Source organism: Alternaria infectoria, assembly GCF_024043175.1.
Source record: "Alternaria infectoria strain BMP 0036 chromosome Unknown scaffold_12, whole genome shotgun sequence".
NCBI lineage: Eukaryota > Fungi > Ascomycota > Dothideomycetes > Pleosporales > Pleosporaceae > Alternaria > Alternaria infectoria.
This window is the reverse complement of record NW_026250701.1, coordinates 158,411-176,821: the sequence shown is the minus strand read 5'-3', so window position 1 is coordinate 176,821 and position 18,411 is coordinate 158,411. Positions and strand designations below refer to the sequence as shown.

The following is an 18,411-nucleotide window of genomic DNA, read 5'->3' as shown; positions in this document are numbered from 1 at the left end:
CAACGCCTAAACCGACCTCGGGAGAAGCTAGCTAATCAACCCGCTACAACTGTGCACAACTTCTTATCCGCCGTGTTCATTCCCATCTGACCACCTCCACGTCAACGCAACCGTCTCCCGTCCAATTCTCTCCCCGCCTCGACGCACGCAGTATACGACCTCGGTTTTCCGCCTTAAGACCACGTACCCCGAATTTCCGCTACACCACCACAATGTCTGCCGACAAGGAATTCACCTACTCCGACGTCTCGGAGCACAACACCAAGAAGGACCTATACATCGTCGTCCACGACAAAGTCTACAACGCATCGAGCTTCGTAGACGAGCACCCGTACGTTCGCTGCCCTGTCCTGCCCGCCGCGTAATGCACACCTCGGCATTCGCATACTCATACTTGTTATGGCCAAAAGCCCCGCCTTCACATGTGTCGGGTCAATGGTCACAGCAACGGTTGCTAACACATGTACAGAGGTGGTGAGGAGGTTCTTCTTGATGTCGGAGGCCAGGACTCCACAGAAGCCTTTGAGGATGTTGGTCACTCGGATGAAGCCCGTGAGATCCTCGATGGGCTGCTTGTTGGAAACTTGAAGCGTCAGGTACGACACCCCCCTCCACACCTCAATCTCGCACATATACCCCGATTCCTCTACCTTTCTTCACACGAAACAAATCCCCGCGACATACCACACATCTATCTCCCGCGACCCCGTATGCCGCGCCCAGAAGCCGGTCCTCGGGTCAAGGAACTTCTTCGGAACGATTCCGCCCACCATGCACGGAAACGAAACAACCCGTTCTCCGTATCCACAAAACAGAACAACAATACTGACGAGTGAGAAACAGGAGGGCGACCCAAAGCCCAAGAGCTACGCGCAACCCGGTACAACCGCTACCACCACCGACGGCGCATCCACTGGTGTCGGTCTCTACGCTATCATCCTACTTGGCGGTGCGCTCGCATTCGCTGCCTACACCATGATGAACAAGCAGTCTTCTGAGTAAAGACTGTTCTTCTGCACCAAGAAAGGAGTAAAACGATATTGAACCCACGATCGACGAGGTTTCTGGGCCTGAATGGGCGAGAGAGGAAGTCCCGCTTGGACAAGACAATGGGACTGGGGTATATCTATACAGAGGCGGTGCCATGTGGTATTGATCGCATGGATGGGGTATATTTTATATATGGCGTAGGCTGCGTTTCGAGCTTTCATCATGCTGCGGACGAGCTATTGGAATAGATCGATTTAACTTTCTTCAATCGAAACTTCGTACGTGTCCTGACAGATGTGCAAAAGAAGACATTTCGCATTATTTCTTTGCTCTGGGCTCCTCGTTTCCCGCTCCGCGTAACTTATGAGCTTGAAATGGAAATTGTCAGATGATAGAGTTACTTCTTGCGTGTTCTTGTTAATGAAGAGAGCACATGAACATTTTTACCGTTCTTATCACGTCTCCAACACATGTGTTACACTTTGATAAGGGTATCATTCAACTCCCAAGTATGCATCTCCATCTCCATCTCCATCTTCCATGCCTCCCACCCAATCCATTTACTTTTCCAAACCCTACATATTCCTAAAAACATTGTTACTAGCATTCCTCCTCCCACCCTCCTTCCTCCGATCATGCCTCTGCCCCTCCTGCTCCGGCCTCTTCCTCTGCTTCTTCTCCGGCGCAAATGTAATCTCCCTCTCACCCACCACCGTCGTGTTACTCGCCGACTTGGCCGGTTTCCTATCCTTAAGCTTACTAACACGCGAACCAAATGTCTTGTCCTTCGCCATCGCAGACGACCCCGATTTCCGTTGGTTCGACGACGAAACAACCATTTCGGGACCACTGCGTTGCGAGCGATGACCTGCTTTGCGGTAGGCGCTGGATGAAATACGGGAGTTGTCTTGTTTTTCCTTCTGCTGTTGAGGTTTCTTCGCAGGACGCACGGCGTCCTTTTCAGAGTCTGAAGAGTCTGAATCCGAGGAGCCTTTTCTTGATTCGAGGTCTTCTTGCTCGGCAGCGGTGAGACCCTTGGGGATCTTGGTGCTGGGGTTGAGCTGCTGGAACTCGCGGGTTTGCTCGTCGATTTCGAATTCGGGGTCTTCGAACATTTTGGCGAAACGAGGGTCGTTGAGGACGCCGTCGGCGGGTTTGGTGGGTTCGGAGACGGCGGGTGCGGTGCTGGTGGCGTCGAGCATGTCGTCGTCGCCGCCTTGCTTGAGGACGCGCTTGGCTTGCCGGCGCGCTTGCTCTTCTTGCTTTTCCAGCATCTTTTCTGCGAGCTTTCGGTTGACTTTGACGGCCACTTTTTTGTTGCCGCGGATTCGGGACTCGCGCTCTTTGCTGATCTTCTCGGCGATGCTCTTGGCGCGTTGTTCTTGCCAGAGGTCTGGGTTCGAGATGAGGCGCGCTTCTTCGTACAGCTTCTGGGCGACGAAGAAACCGTGCATGTAGGGTCGCAGTAGACTTGTGGTTCCGACAAGGTGGTCCAATGATAGCTGCTTCAGCTGCTCGTGTGTCAGGAACTTGAAGTTGTCGTATACATCTCCAGATGCGCCCTTGCCGAAAGCATTGGGGTCGTTGGGGTCTTCGGCCATTTCTTCCACAATGTTGTCGAGGAAGGAGCACCATTTTGGCGCCGGACCGAGCTGCGGAATGAAGAAGGAATGTTGTTGCCTGCCCTCGTTCGCCGTCAGGAGCATGCCAGTCTTTGGCACCCATTCGACGTGGTTGAGGTCTACTGATGGTTCCACGGAGGTCCATGGTGTGCCGTCCTTGGGATCCCAGATCTTGATGACCCTCTTGTCTGCGGTCAAAATCTTGGGCTCGGCAGTTTGCGCGCCGTCGAGGTAGATGATGTTCTTTATCGGGTAGCCGTATCCTTGGTCCTTTCGCAGAAGGGGCTTGGGTGATCGGAGATCGTAAAGTTGTACAATGCCGTTGGAGTCTCCCACGGCAACTTCCAGACCTGACGACGGGAAGGTCAGCGCTGTGATTTCCGACTTTCCCTCAAACGCATCTGGGGGCGCCGACAGAATGCCCACTCGGTTTCTTGATCGCGAGTCCCAGTACTCAACTGTGCCGATAGAGGTACCGAAGGCGAGGAGGCCATGCGAATGTTCGGCAATAGCACCGGTGTTCACTGCGCCCGCGCCGATGCCACCCTGGAGAGCGCCCCCGCCGACTGTCGTCACATCGTCACCACCCACGTCAATCTCGTAACTCCGCATAAAGCGCCCGACTTCCAGGTTCAATCTGAAGGCCTCGCCCATGCCGTCCGCATTTACACCGACAGCGGGTACCAGGCACTCTGCTGATCTCCGGTCGTAGATAAGATCGCGACCGTAACGTGGTATGCGACTCGCATAGTGGAGGCCTCCACCGGTGTGGAATTCTATGCATCGATCTTGCTGGAGATGTACGCTCTTTTTGGCGTCGGAGGAGAGGAGGTGGAAGGTTTGGTTCTGCGGAAATTAGTATGCATTGTGGTGAATAGTAAGAAGGGAAAGACCGTACAAGAGTATTGGTGTGTCTTGCAAAGGACAGCGACAGATGGGGAAGGTAGTGGACGTGTATTTGAGGCTTGTAGGTGCCTGTGCTCATGACCCAGTCGCCATCCTCGCTCACACGAACACACTGGCTGGCTTCCTCAAACTCGAAATCTTGCAGCAGGTCGACGCGGTTGGCGAATTCGGGGTCGTTCTTCAGACTGCGCTTTCTTTTCCGGATAAGCCACTCGGGCAGCGGGCGCGCCTCGCTGCCACTGATGGTGTATACCGGAACGGCGCCTGAGGAAATCTTCATGGTGGCGTGGTGAGGTAATGCGACAGAGCGGCAGCAGAGAACGTTTGGAAGTTCGCGATGAAAAAAGAGTGGAGCCGTTAGTACTAAGCGCAACTCCGGGCGTGCACCCGGGCGACATGGATGTGTGGGCTAGCGACCGCGAGCCAGCCGCCGTCGACTGGTCTGCCTCTTCCGCGTAGCTGACATCGCATGCACTTGCTTTTTCGCTGCCGGGTCCAGTCGCTCTGTCCCTCAAGTGCTTGTACTGCCCACCCTGTACCACGTCGTTGCAATCGGGAGGCGCCGAACGCTGCATCCGGCTCTCTCCCCGTGTTCGGAGCCATGATCACTTCTCCTACGCGTCTAGATCATGCCGATACACTGACCCTCGACCCTCGACGCCCCGCCCACACCACTCCTCCATCGCTTTGATAGACACTGTCGCGCGTGACGCGCTGGGCGGACCGCAGCGGAGTTGATGGAAAAAGTGTACAGCGCAGTCTTGGGAGTGAAAATACGCCGCGCATACCACCTGAATGTCCCTTAACAAGGAGCCATCTCTCTAATGGAATTTCTCAAAACCTGTACTACGAATGCGCAAGCTATAGTACGTCGGAATATATTCGTACGCGATGGCACGCTGACAATATACAGGGAGACTTTGAGGCTGTCGCATACCACGCCTTCTCAATCACCCGCACCACCACCCCCACCTCCTCGAGAACGCGAGACTGGAATGCTTCCGACGACATACGCGCAGTCGAAGCCGACCTGCGACAGGACCTGCACCTTGTTGCGCAGGATGCATCGCGACCGTGGCTATGGCTGTTCAAGCCCACGACCGTCGATAAGATAGAGCCGAACGTCGACCTCCCAGAGCTCGACGGCTATCGCCTGCACAGTAGGTCGCACTCGCACCTTCCCAAAATTACGACTGACACGTGCTAGGCGAGCAGACAGGATGCACCAAGGCCATCGATCTAGCGCGGCCTCCCATGCGCCCGGGCAACCCCAACACCACCGCGGCTTCGAATAACTCCCCATCGGCAACAGCACCACAAAGGGGCCTGCCTGCTGGCAGTGCGAGATCGTCACAGGGCAACAGCCAGGCCTCGGCATCTGATGCCCCTGCGCCGCCCGATTGCTTCACAGTCTATGAGCTCTTCACGTCATCCGTCATTGCTCTCATCTCGTTCAACATCGTCAAAGATTGCAATGTGACTGCCTTGAACTTCCGCACGTTTGTTTCCAAGGCTTACAAGCAGATAGACGATGAGGATGAGATTGAACCACCAGACTGCGTGCATCGCATGACAAGCATCAATGTACATTGGGCCAGCTCGGGCACACTCCTCGTATCGACTTTCACTGACCAAAAGACTGATATTCGTTGCGTCGGCGACGTGTCCACGCAAGCTGGAGAGCAGTCTCTTGTTGGTAGATGTATCCGAGTGGCTCCGAATGGCCTGCTTGCAACAATAACGAGTCTTGAAGATCCGCTTGACTCCCTCGTAGAGGAGATAGGCCTCCGTCATAGAAAACGCACTAGACTCACCACCTTAGAGCAGAGCATTGAGAACTGGAAGTCGAGTGTCAAGCGTTGGCTGGGCTGGAAGGGCTTCACTTTGCCTGACCTGGAGAAGAAAAGCTCTTGGGTTAGAATACGCATGACCTCAGTTAACAACCCTCTAGTCTCGAGCCCGGCTTTAGCAGGTCAGGATCGAGACGTCCTCTGGCCCAGAGCACTGTGCTTCTTTCATGCATCAGAAGAACACGAGATGACGTCTGCGGAGCCGGCTAGTGTGGCGGCAGCTGGCGGCCACAATATGCTGAGATGGTACGACACGCCAGAATCAATGGGCTTCAAGGATCCACTTGATGCCGCACAGGAGTGGTTCCTAGGAAAGCCGGATCGTGACAAGATTCTTGAAGCGAGACGAAAAGCGAAGAAGGCTGAAGAGGACGCTGCCCGTCTCAAGGACGAACAACAGAACATGATCGCCTCATCACCTGTAAACGCTCGTGGTGCCTATGGGGACCTGCATCCTGCAGGTGGTGTCTACCCCACACCTCCGGATGGGGTTATTCCTGGAACTGCGGTCTCCCATAGCGACACACCGAGCGTATCCGGCACGGTCTCCAACGTTATCCTAGCACCCGGAGGCAGCAACCCCGCCATCAATCTCTCCGCTCCACAAGACGACACCAAGATGGAAGATCAACAAATGCCTTTGACGTCACCCGTCGCACCTGCGCCAGACAGCTTCAATGCATCCGGTGGAAACGACGATCTTTTCGGCGACGATATGGACGAAGATGGATACGGAGGGGATCGCATCAACGACACGGATTTCGACTTCTTTGACGGACCGGACGATAACGATATTGACATGATGGACGCACCTCAGCTGCCAGATACAGGTGTAGCGCCTGCAAACACATCACGAAAGCCCGAGTCTCAAGTCGCTGTCGAACCCAAGACCGAAGAAGACACATCTGACCCTTTCGCTGCACTCGAAAGTGCGTTGAATACGGCTTCTGAGCCTCCCGTGGACGTGAAGAAAGAAGACAAAGGCAAACAGCCTATGGCCGTGGAAGAACCGCCAAACGAAAGCGCCGACCTGTTTGAGGAGAAAACTGCCGTCCCAACACCAAAAGCAAAAGTGTCATTCTCCAAGGAGCCAACTCCACCACTAAGCCCGAGCGCTGTTTCCAAGGCACTGCAACCATCTCCGCCGAATAAGAAGACATCGCATGCTCGAGCGACTCAACCCACGGATACCCCACATGATACCCACTTCAGCCCGGTGGCTTTCAGTCGCAAGATGAGCATGTCTGATGCAAAGTATCAGGATGGACGATTCAGCACGCATCACTCTGTGGAACATGGCCGTAACAGTATCTCCAGCCCTAGTCCCGGTGCTGGGGCCACCGTCACCCAGGCAAAAAGTCTGAGAGACATACCTCTACTTACGAAGCTTCGTATCACTGTAGGGGCCGCGTCTACGCATCAGATACCAGAAATAGCATCTCTGGCTCGAGCAGCTAGCGAAGACTCGGATTCTAGTGAGACGTCAGACGAATCCGATGAAGACTCTGGAGAAGATGAGGAAGTGGAAGCGACGCCCACAGCTACCATAGGCGGACTAGTCATGCCTGCGAAGAGGAAGTTACAGAGCGAGGGCAACGCCACGCCGCTCTCGGTGACGTCGTTCGCGGACTCGATGGGAGGCGATTGGCAAGATTTACACGGTCTTCAACTTGATGAGTCAAACCTGAACAATTTCGAGCCAAGCTTATGGGATTGGTCTTTGGTCCATTTCCCGTCTCCGGTGGAACGACACTTAGCTGGCGCGCGCTACAGTCTACCTACCCTACAGACAAACCCAGCGCAAATGCCCGACACTCCCACCTCTCAGCCTGAGATGAGTTACGAAGTATCAGAAGAGAAGCCTTTGAGTGCCAAGGATAGCATCTCAATTACGCAGATTGTAACAGACCAGATTGTGTCTGCAACTCTGGATCTGCTGGGAGAAGATGTACCCTTCGAAAAAGAATCTGGAAGTGATGAGATGGCAGAGACGCGCTGGCAGGCTGTCATCAAAGAGCTCTTCCCAGCGGCCGAGGATTGTGACCTACCTACACTTGCAGGCGTGCACGAGGTCTTCCAGGACTATGCCGCCCTGGCAAAAGCGCAGCAGAGGCCACCTGCACGGAAGAGTGATGGCCCGGCAGTTACCGGGAGCCACATGTACCAGATCAACGCACCCTTCTTGAGGGTACGCCGTGCGGAGACGCATTGGGATTTGCTTCCACCAGCAGTAGCGTTCTGGGAGCCCTTGGGATTATCACCCATCAGTCCTCCCAAGAATGTCGTTACATTCTGTGTATACCCTCATAGCGATGCTCTACGACCCTGCCTTGAGAACTTCCTGCTCAATCTTCAGCTTGCTTACGACAGCTGCAAGCTCGGTTCACACTCTCGCGTCGAGACGGTTGTCGAGTTTGAAGGGGGTCTTGTGCCTGTGAGGGCCAGCTCGTCCATCACACCGTCGGAGACATTCAAGCTCCTCAGAGAGACCTGCGTCCAGCTCGGAAAGCTTCTCGCCATACAGCATGGGAAGATACGGGAGCAACAAGATTCAAAAATCGACGCATTCGTCATTTACATGATCGATCCTTTCGGCGGTCCGTCTGCGCTTTGGGAACTGTGCTCGGCGTTCTGGGCGCTCTTCCAAGCGTATGGTCAAGGGACACCAGGACGTCCAGATCAGCCCCAGAAGCCGGATCTGGTGCTTCAGGTTATACCGATCAAGTACATCGCTTCGTTCGACGCCCCCGTCATCCTGGATCCGGCTACTTACTTCAGTCTTGCACGAGAGGTCTACGATCGATGCCCACCGAGTGCACCTAATAGCGACAAAACATCGCTCAGCATATATGCGGCACCTGCTTTCCATCTCGAGGAGACGCTTCCACGAAACATACCATTCAAGCTGATACCCGAGCCAGCGCAGGACCTGCTTCGAGAGAATACCTATATGCATCTTGCTTACGCGATCAGTCTCGATGGCACTTGGGTCACAGCAGCTTGGACCGACAGCTGTGGCAAGTCACAAGCCGTCGTCTCGTACCATCTAGGTACGCGTGTGTTCAGAGAAGTCGCAAAAGAGATATGGCAGACGACTATCGAGATCTTACAGTCACGAAGAGTCAACTGGCGTGTTTGCATTGCCAAAGCCGGAGTTCTGGAAAGAGAGGAATTGGAGACATGGGTCTACCTCATCTCGTGTCCGACACAAATCAACGTGTTCGTCACGTTGCTCACAGCAGTAGATGCAGATCCACCGTACAAGTTCATACCCACCATGGCTGCTCCAAGCACAACCACTGGCGGCGGTGCAAGCCCTCCAGACTCCACCTCCCAAGCTGGCGTCTCCCCCTCCGATCCAGGACCAGGTCTGACACCCGCTGCAACACCCTCCGCGGACCCTTCTGCTACCGACCCAACAGCAGACCCAGAAGCCCGCCTAGTCGACGTGACAGACGAAACCTGGGGTGTAATCCTCGCCCACCGCCTCCACAACACCCACTCGACAACGCAATTCAGCCCCGCCCTCATCTCGGGCCTCCTCGTCAAACGCGGCGAAACCCACCAAACAACCAACAGCATCTCGCACCCCATCCCCGACCCAGAACCCGGTCCCATCGTCATAGCCGTAAACTTCCTCTGGATCGGCGCCGTAGGCTCTACCCGCGCTGCCTCCTCTCCCTTCCCACCCTCTTCCAGCACTAGCACCAGCAGTGGTAGTAGTTCCGCCTCTTCCGACCTCCCCAGTCCAGGTGGCGCTGGTGCTGGCCTGCCTAATCCTTACGCTAGTAATCCGGGTACGCCGCAGAGTCCGGGGCCGGGGCAGGATCCTGCGCAGAGGAGTACGACGAGTCTTATGTGGACGCCTACGCCGCAGACGAGGACGACGGCTGAGGGGCTTTTGAAGGAGGTGCTGGGGCAGTTTAGGGCGTTGGGTGTTTTGGCGAAGTTGAGGGGGATGAGGGGGACGAGGAATGGGACGGTGCCTTGGCATGTTGTTGCTGCTAAGAGGGGGGTTGAGGGGTTGAGTCGGATTGGTGGGGCGGTTTAGTAGGCCGTTGGGTAATCTGTTTTGATTTTTGGAAGGTGTTTAGGATGAGTTTTGGGATGTTAGGTTGATATATGGCGTTTCTTGGTTTCTGGGATCTGTATTGTTTATGAAGGGATGATGTTATCATCACGTATTTACTTCCGCCATGTTGTCACGTCTAGCATCACCCCAATTTGGTTGATTTAATGTAGTCATAATCATGCCGTTTCAACTATCGTCTTGTACTCTAGACATTACAACACTTCCGTCCATTGCTTTATCCCTCAATCCCCAAATGATCAACCTTTTCCACTTTCTTCCCCTGCTTCTGTTCCTGCGTCATCCCACTCTCCTTCGCTTTCAAACTACTCTGCTGTGCGTTTCCTGCCGCGTATGCACTTCCTCTGCCGCCGGCTGCTGCGCTCGCGGTACCTAGATCATCCAATTAGTGAGACTGTAGTCAAATAACGAGGTGGTCAAAGAAGGGGTAAGTGAGGGATCTGCTGGATATATTGGGGCATTGGATGGGATGGGATGGAATAGGATGGATGGGTAATTAGTTACCTTTATCGTGCTTGTCTTCAGTAGTAGTACTCGACCCATCAGCATTCTGATGCGTAGTTTTCTTTTGCTTGGAAGAGAAGGCGCCGGAGAGGGCGCCGAAGAGGTTGAGGTTTAGACCTGCCTTTTACACTTTGTTAGCACGCGTTCGTCTAGCTACTCCTACTACCCATCTACCCGTGGTAATACATCAAGCGGTACTGTAGATGATGCTATGTGACAGAGTGTAATGGTAAGGCAGGGTAGGGAAAATTTAAAAAAAAGGGAATGGATAGGGAGGACATACAGAAGCATTCGCACTAGCATGATGTTCTTGCACCTCTCTACTTCCCGCACCTTGACGCTGCTGCTGTACTTGTTGGGACGAGGTGTCTTGTTTGGATACCGCTTGTGTCATTTTGAAGAAGAAATCGCTCTGTCTTCTTCAGTTGTTGCTTGAACGTGGATGTGGTGATGGTGCGTGTAACGGGTATCGTGACTCGCAAATCAAGACGTGCAGTTTTATTGATGATTTTAAGAAAGAGGAATCAAGGAGGTTGGTTGCGAATGAGTCTCCGCGGATGAAAGTGGTACGCATGCTTTGTATGCATGGCCGCGTGCCTTGGTGGTGAAGGTTTGGGCGTATGACGTCATGGGCTGGATTGGGAGTGAGGCTGGGGTGGGGAGCAGGTTTTGGTGTGAACGCGCGCAGGGTCTGGGATTAACTGCAGGGGTACAACAACGTCTTAAAAATACGGAGTACATGTGTGTGACTTTCGTGTCGCATTTGATCGTGTTGGTAGGGGTGTTCTGTGTGGTATGAAGCAGCAGCATGATTACGGAAAGAAAAGATAGTCATTCAACGTGGTACATTCAACAAACTCCGCGCTTCGTATTAATCGCGTAAGGTGAACCAAGCCTTGCTTCGAAAAGGACCGAAACACCATCCCCCAGCCCGATAGCACATCCAGCCAGGTTTATGTCAGATCCAACATCTCAACAGCACTCTCGCGCCATTTCCGTCTCTCCTTGCCCTTGAGCACAAGTCCTGCTTCACCATCTACTGTCTTCTCCGGACTATCGACATCTACATAAGTCCAGGCGCCGACTACACTCTTCCGCAGTACGATTGCGCGTTTCTTCTTCTCTCGCGCTTTCCATGCTGCTGGCGGGGAGTTGCGAGATGGCGGCTGTGGTGATGTAGATTTGTGATCACGTGGTGAGCGGCGGAGAGAGGAAGGTGAGGTCGAGGTCGGTGGAGGGGATGCTGGGGCAGGTGCTGTCGGTGCTGGGTCGTGCTCGACTACAGGGGATGACAGTCCAGTAAGATCAAGCGTTTCGACATTTGGTGATGCGGATCGCGGTCTCGGCAGGATAGGTTCCGGCGATGTGAGGTCAAGAGTATCAGCCGTTGGTGATTCTGATCTTGGTTTTGCTGGAAGAAGCTGTGGTGATGTGAGATCGAGGCAGCCGGCTTCAGGGGGCGCGGACAGGGTTTTGCTGAGACGAGGTGAAGTACGTCGAGGTCGAGATGGGCCAAATACGTCTCTTATACTCTTCTTCTTGTTGGATGAGGAGGCTGTTGATGATGCCGAATTTGTGGATGTATGCGACGCATTCGACGATATCGATGTTAATGGTGGACGCGTCGTGGACGTGTTCGAAGTTGGTATTGCGCCGGTACTAGCATTTTGTTGATGTCGCGTTTCTCGTACCGGCGACGAAAGCGTCAAGTCTAGCGAGTCGACTTCTTCTGACAGGGAGCGAAGTTGGGGTGGTGGCGCTGCATTGACGGCTGGTGTCACGCCCCGTCGCTTAGTCGGCGTCACTGATGCTCGCCATGCATCCAACGTCGACTGCTTCGATTTGCTGGGGGACAAGGCTACAGAAGTATCTCGGGACGCTGTTGTAGCCGGCGCATCCTTGGTCCTTCGTGTCCTCGCCTTCTTCGCGGGTAATTGTGAGGGTGAGGGATGGGCAGGCGAATCCACCAAGTCTAGTGTTTCTATCGTGTTCAGAAGAGGAGGCGTCGATGGTCGTTCAGGAACCGCATTGATATCAGCGGGAAGTGTTTTGGAGCGTTGAATCGGGGCTCGTCTTCTCCGCTTGCTCACACTTGGAGGCAGATCTGCAATGGGGGGAGACACCGACTTCTCGCGTTCAGGTGGTGGCGGCTGTACAATATCCCGAGTCCTTACTGGCGAGGAAGAGAGAAGGTCAATCACATCGTCTTGTTGTGGTGCAGACTGTGGGACAGGTACAGCGACCTCAGCAACCTTGTCCTGTGTCTTTGCGAGAGCTCGCGAGAGCTTCGAGCCCGGTTTCGTTACCTTGGCGAAGGTTTCGATGCGAGCCTGCGGTTGATCACCGGCTGTTTTTGTTCGCTTAGGAGCAGCCTTGGCCTTTGGCGCCGCTTTGCCAGGCTCTTGCACAGTTGCTGCTCGCTTGGGTTTCAGTTTCGTCTGTCGCCCGGCTTCCCAATCTTCAACCGTGAGCGGCACACCAACCTTGACGAAGGTCTCCATCACCCAGATTCTTGCAGCCTTCTCTGGGTCGAACTTTGTAGGTCCACGCTTCTTAGGACCTTCATCTTCTAGATCTTCATCGTCGAGTTCCGCATCACCCCCGGCTTGCTGAGAACTAGGTGGTACTTCCACATCATCGTCTGGATCCTCCTTACTAAGGTCGATCTTGACAAGCTCAATGGGCGTGAAGCTTACTCGCAATTCTGTGCAGTTGTCCGTGACCGAATGCTGTCGCTTGCCATGCAGGCCTTTGATGAGAAGAGATTCGTCCTCTTGTACCGCCTGGATGTTGTTCGTAGGTAGTCGATCGAGGTTTCCAGCGCGTATACGTAGCTGGCGCACAACCATCGAAGGTGCCAAACTGCGGACGAAGTGCTTTGCGCCTTCGAGCTTGACCCAGTCGAACGCATCGTGTGTAAACTCGCGCAAGCCCGAGAAATCCAAATCTTGGTCCCATTTGATCGATCGGCGCAGTTTATCCAATCCCGCTTGATTCGAAATGGCCGGGTGTGTGTAGTATCCAAGGATGTCCAAACGCGGAAAGTCGTCTGGGATCTTCAGTGCACCGTGCTTGCGCTTGAAGTGCTTGCTCTCGTTCGTCTTCAGCTCATGCTGCAGTCGCTCTCGCCATTGCGACATGGCTCTGGCGTCGTTCTTCGGGATCTTGCAAAGGTCGGCGCCGAAACCTGCCTTCGCAGCCTCGCATGCAGTCTTTGGGCCACATCCAGGTATACCCTCAGGGACGTAATCTCCTCCACTCATGAGCGCGACGAGTATCATGCCCTCGCGATCCAATCCTGACGGTCCGTTCTTTGTTTCAACCGCATCGTATACGTTGACGTGTGTTGGCGTCTTTCCCGTCTTCTCCGGTGACCAGTTGCGTATCGTTATGCCACTTCCAAACATGAGTGTGTCGACATCTTCACTCAAAACCGCATCCACTATTCCCTCTCGCTGAAGTAGCGCGCATTCTGCCTCAGCTTCACCCGGCGCAAGATGTATCGGATATCCAAATTGCTTCAACAGCTGCTTTGCGAGGAATTCGGGGATGGATGCGACATTTGGTCCGGTGCGTTTGTTGCGCTTGAAGGGCGGCTTGTTTGGTCCATCGAAGACGAAGACGGGATGGATGGCGAGCGAGATGAGGCGAAGGAGGCGGTAATAGAAGGTGCGCAACGCCGGGTTGGTGCCGCCTATTCACAGTCAGCATAGCGCAAGCATGTACATGATGCCAAAGCTCTACCTTTACTAGCTTGTATCTGGAAAAGCCATATTGATGTGTCGATAGCAATGCGCAGAGGCCGTCCGGTCTCTTCGAACTTTTCGACGGCGAGCTTTGACAGGGCTACGCGCTTTCCGGGGCCGATCTCCTTGTAGATACTGCGCGAATCAGTATAGAAAGTGGTAAAAGAGACTGCGCAACTCACCCATGAATACCCATCGCGCCTCCATAGTCTGCACTCGGTCGTCTCGCCGGCTGCCTTGTTGGTGGTGTCGCGCGTAGCAGCGCGTGATAAGATAGTTGCTAGGGCGACAGCGCGTGGCCCGTCCCGCATTCTGACGGATGCCGCACGTTTGTTCCCCACCCACATGCATTCCTCTCGCACTAACAACCAAGACACCCCTCCGACCCTTCTAAGACATGGCGCCCCGCGGCCGAAGCGCAACGGCAGGCGACGATGCCCACAGCGATCGCAGCTACGACTCGAGCCCGGATCCGCTGGCCCTCTCCTTCGACAACACCATCACATCCGCCCGCAAGCCCAGGCCGCGTGACTCCATGGCGGGCAGCTCGCCGACCAAGCAGAACCGCAGGTTGGAGGCCTCGGAGATGATGTTCTCGTCGCCCACCAAGTCCATGATCATGAGCACACCACGCGGCGGCGGCGCGAGCCCCTGGCGCATCAAGGTCACCGTCCAGGCTGAACCCGGAAGCGACGACGTCAACGCATCCCCATCCGTGAAGCGAGTGACCACGAGAACGAAGACGACGACGGTGCCATTGAAGGATCACGATACCTCCTCGCCTGTCAAACGCCCCCGCGGACGCCCCCGAAAGTCTGACGTGGGCGCCACTCCTAAACCAAAGCGAAAGGGAACACCAGTCAAGAGACGCGCACGATCCGGATCACGCGAGTTGAATATGAAGGGTGGAGAGTCAAGCGCAGCCGATGTGGACACCGATGTGCCGCCAAAGAAGCGGAGAGGCCGGCCCAGGAAGGTCGTCGCCGTGGCCGAAGATTCTGAGACCCGGGAAGGGTCGGTGCAAGATACTACGCCTGTACTCCCTTCGAGTTCAAAGTCCGGAATCTCAAAAAAGAGCGCGCATTTCGCAGATCTCCCCGGCCCCACTACCGAGACCATGAGCGATGCGCTGATGGAGGCCGAGGAATTGCCCAACTTGAGCTCGCCGATACAAAGGAGCATGAAGCAGGATTTGCGAACGCGCAAGGGCACCCCACACGCGAACAAGGTGGTACTAATGGAGTCTGACGAGCACGAAGAGGAGGGAAGCGATGTCCTTACGCCGACCAGTGGAGACGACGCAGAACCTATACAGCCCGAGGATCTCGATTTCTCGGAAGACGGCCATGCCAGCCTCCCCACCCCTAGCGAGAGCTCTGCCCATGCGAGCGATGCCGAAGACGACCAAGCCCAAGCTTTTGAAGACGACGAACCCGACAACCGAAACGACGCAGATGTCGCTTTTAACGAAGGGACAATGAGAATGCGAGACGATACCGTTGGCAACGAGAGCTTCACCATGATTTCACTGGATACGTTGCTTAGTAACGGACCGCGGAGTACGCGAAAGCCTGCAGATACGCAGAACACCACAGCACCAGCCGTTGGATCATCACTGAGAAACGAATATTCCAAGCCAAATACGGCTACAACGCACAATACTGGACCATCGACGAGCGAAGAGCCATCACCTCCATCCCAGACCTTCACAGCACTCTCTGGCCCTACACGACCAAAACTATCGCGTTTCGTGACACCTGTCATAGATGCCGACGTTCCATCAGCGCCGCCCGCTATAGAGCCTAGTCCACCCAAAGCTCAGACACCGACGCTCGGGCGTGTAGTCACCGCCGGCGTAGCTTTACAAGGCTTGCTGGATCCGAATCGTCTTTCGTCTACGCCCGAACCTCCTCAACAGGCACTCGACAAGAAGCGTGACGAGCTTGATGATCTGTTCCGGGGATTCAGCGAGGGCACGCGGAAAGAGCTTCAAGCGGGCTTACGTCTTGGTGAGCAGCTTGCGGGCCAGCCATATGAAGAGAGTGCGCCCGCTCCTTCAAGTCCCATCAAAAGCAATCCTACGGTAGCTCCCAAACAAGGTGTGTTCCGAACGCATCGAAAACGTCAGTCACGTCTTCTTACTCCCGAAGACCAGGATCATGCCGTCTCACCAGTGGAGCCAACCGCCACAGCGGACGAGGTGCAATACCCGGTCCTGGATGTTGAAGAAGAGAGCGCACCGGTGAGCCCTGCAAGGAGCGAGGGTCAGATGAGCTGGCGGGCCGACACACCTCCTGCGAAACGAACTAGCTTGGCACAAAGAGATGTTGAGATGGAAGAACCCCGACAGGATCATGCTGCAGAACAGGCAGACATACCTGCCCAATGGGATGACTTCGCTGACATCTGGCAAGAAGAGGCTAGTCGTTCGGTGGTCTCAGTTGAGGAAGAGGAAGCGCCTATACAGAAGGAAGCCCCTGTGGAGGAAGAGAAGTCGCTCCGCGATGTCTTCACGGAGGACATTCCCACTAAATCGGCTGCAAGGACCTGGCGTCGTAGAAAGGCGAATGAAGCTCTTTACAACAAGAAAGTTGAGTTACAGCGAGAACCGAGCCCTGCCCAGGCGGAACCTGCAATCACAGAACAACCCGAAGATGACGAAGTCGAAGAAGAACAGGATGAGCAGGATGAGGATGTCGTAACTCCACTGGAGGAAGACAAGCCGATCCAAATTGACGATGAGTCGAGTCCGGCAAGCGAGGCCAGTGATGACACCGGCATGTTCTTCCAATCGAATATGCCCAATGTCTTCAATCAAAAGCGACCATCCCGTTTCGAACAACGGCGGCAACGAAGACAAGAGAAGGAGAAAGTTAGTCTTTCTGAGCTTCTAGACCAAGGTGAAAGCTTCGTTCCCGAGTCTTCGCCGCCGCCCATGGCAACAAAGAAGCCATCCCCGACAACAAAGACAAACCCATTCATTGACACACCACCTCGCTTCCCAGCGCTTATGAGTTCACCAAAGAAGAGCAGTCCTTTGAGGCGAGAACTTCAAAGCGCCGACATCTCAACAAGCTCGGTGCAATTTGAAGAGTCTACTTTGCCACTCGCTCAAAGCTCACCGTTCCATACTATTGTGGATGGCGATAGCAAAATCTCTGCAGCATCCGATCAACGACAGTTCCGTGTAGAGATGGAGGGTAACACAGCTTCTACGATTGTCCGCGTGCGCGAGGAAGCGAATGAATATCTGGATGCCTACGAGCCGCAAGAGCGGACTTTGAACGACCTTACTGAGGTCACTGAGGAGCCCAGCAGAATTTCGCACCAACAGCGCAGTCGTCTTCCGTCAAGTCCACCAAAGATGCAGCAACGGTTCCAGCAGAACCTGTTATCTGCCCGCAAGCCTTCGCCACTCTCCCAGGCCTCGCATCAGCCTGAAGAGGACACCGCATCATCACCGCAACAATCGCCCGCGCGTTACAAAGGTCCGCAAGTCGTCGACGAGTCAATCGAAAGTTCCATTAGCGAGGAGTCGCAAGCAAGCCCAGAAGCAAGCAGCCAACCTGCCACATCTCCACCCCAGCAACCACACCTCCTCGACCGCGTCAAATCTACCCTCACACGACCACCACCGCCATCCCCCCACCCAATCCTCTCCCACCTCCACCCCCTCCCCAAAATCGAACCCTGGACCCGCACCCACTACAAAGCCCTCGACAAACTCTACACAACCCACCTCAAACACCCCGCCCTCTTCTGCCCCTCCACCATCCCCCCAACCCGTCTCTCAGCCACAAACCACACCCTCCTCCGCCAATTCCTCTCCCAAAACGGAAACCTGCCATACGTCGGCGCCATATTTCACGCCTGGGGCTACAGCATGGAGATGACGGAGGAGTTGGTTGTTATGTGCAGTGTGTTTATGCAATTGCTTACGCTGGAGAATGAAGAGGAGTATTTCGAGGTTACGCAAAGGAGGTTGCAGGTGGGAGATTGTGCGCCGGGCAGGATTGGGGAGAGGATTACGGGACAGGAGGTGCTTAGGAGGTGCGCGACTGTTGTTATGGGGGAGAGTGTTAGGAGGGATGAGAGGGAGGGGAGGAGTATTGATAGGAGCTTGGGGTTGGAGGTTGAGTGGCCGGTTGGGAGAAGGTGATTTTGGTTTGGTTGGGTGGGTTGGGTTGGCGTTTTGGATTGGATGCGCTTATGAATGTTATGATACCTGTTTCTTACTCTTTGGATAGGTGGGGTTGGAGTTTGGGGGATGTTGAGATACCTTTATTTGGTCATTTTGGATGCTATTGAACTTCACTTGTTCTTTTGCAGCTAAAATGTCAACGAGTTTGTCAATGCATGTCTTGGATCAAGAACTTATTCCAGTATGCAATCTTTTGTACTCGAAGTAAGGTTACATCTTATTGCGTAAAGATGCCTGCAAGAACTAAAAAGCTCTGAAGGGTCATGGTTTAACATGGAAGTATCTTGCTACCCAAAGTTGTCACGCAGGCCACAAAACACGTAAACAAAAAACTTCAAGTGACAGTATGTAACAGAGATAGATCTTACATGGTCTCTCTTTCCTCTTACCTGTTGCAAAAAGGGGCAAAAAAGAAAGATCCGTAAAGGGCTCAACCGGGATTTGACTAACACGCGTTAGTGGTTGATACTTTGGTAATTCGAACACTGGCAACATACACCCG

At 54.3% G+C, this 18,411-nt stretch overlaps 5 protein-coding genes across 5 annotated transcripts; 3 read left to right on the top strand and 2 right to left on the bottom strand.

The window, feature by feature from the left end:
* Positions 1-212: 212 nt before the first annotated feature.
* On the top strand, positions 213-1,002 carry J4E92_007297 (uncharacterized protein; the record flags this gene model as incomplete). Its single annotated transcript, XM_051498660.1, has 3 exons — positions 213-331; positions 470-596; positions 844-1,002. 3 exons carry the CDS (start codon positions 213-215, stop codon positions 1,000-1,002), a joined length of 405 nt encoding a protein of 134 aa, XP_051350934.1.
* A 563-nt stretch (positions 1,003-1,565) lies between these two features.
* On the bottom strand, positions 1,566-3,798 carry J4E92_007296 (uncharacterized protein; the record flags this gene model as incomplete). The annotated part of the gene is made up of 2 exons (XM_051498659.1): positions 1,566-3,458; positions 3,511-3,798. 2 exons carry the CDS (start codon positions 3,796-3,798, stop codon positions 1,566-1,568), a joined length of 2,181 nt encoding a protein of 726 aa, XP_051350933.1.
* A 544-nt stretch (positions 3,799-4,342) lies between these two features.
* On the top strand, positions 4,343-9,419 carry J4E92_007295 (uncharacterized protein; the record flags this gene model as incomplete). The annotated part of the gene is made up of 3 exons (XM_051498658.1): positions 4,343-4,384; positions 4,432-4,678; positions 4,726-9,419. 3 exons carry the CDS (start codon positions 4,343-4,345, stop codon positions 9,417-9,419), a joined length of 4,983 nt encoding a protein of 1,660 aa, XP_051350932.1.
* Positions 9,420-10,915: 1,496 nt separating this feature from the next.
* J4E92_007294 (uncharacterized protein) lies at positions 10,916-13,904 on the bottom strand (the record flags this gene model as incomplete). Its single annotated transcript, XM_051498657.1, has 5 exons — positions 10,916-11,358; positions 11,483-11,621; positions 11,654-13,656; positions 13,707-13,843; positions 13,891-13,904. 5 exons carry the CDS (start codon positions 13,902-13,904, stop codon positions 10,916-10,918), a joined length of 2,736 nt encoding a protein of 911 aa, XP_051350931.1.
* Positions 13,905-14,105: 201 nt separating this feature from the next.
* On the top strand, positions 14,106-17,867 carry J4E92_007293 (uncharacterized protein; the record flags this gene model as incomplete). The annotated part of the gene is made up of 1 exon (XM_051498656.1): positions 14,106-17,867. The coding sequence occupies one exon, from the start codon at positions 14,106-14,108 to the stop codon at positions 17,865-17,867; it is 3,762 nt and encodes a 1,253-aa protein (XP_051350930.1).
* Between the last annotated feature and the right edge of the window lie 544 nt (positions 17,868-18,411).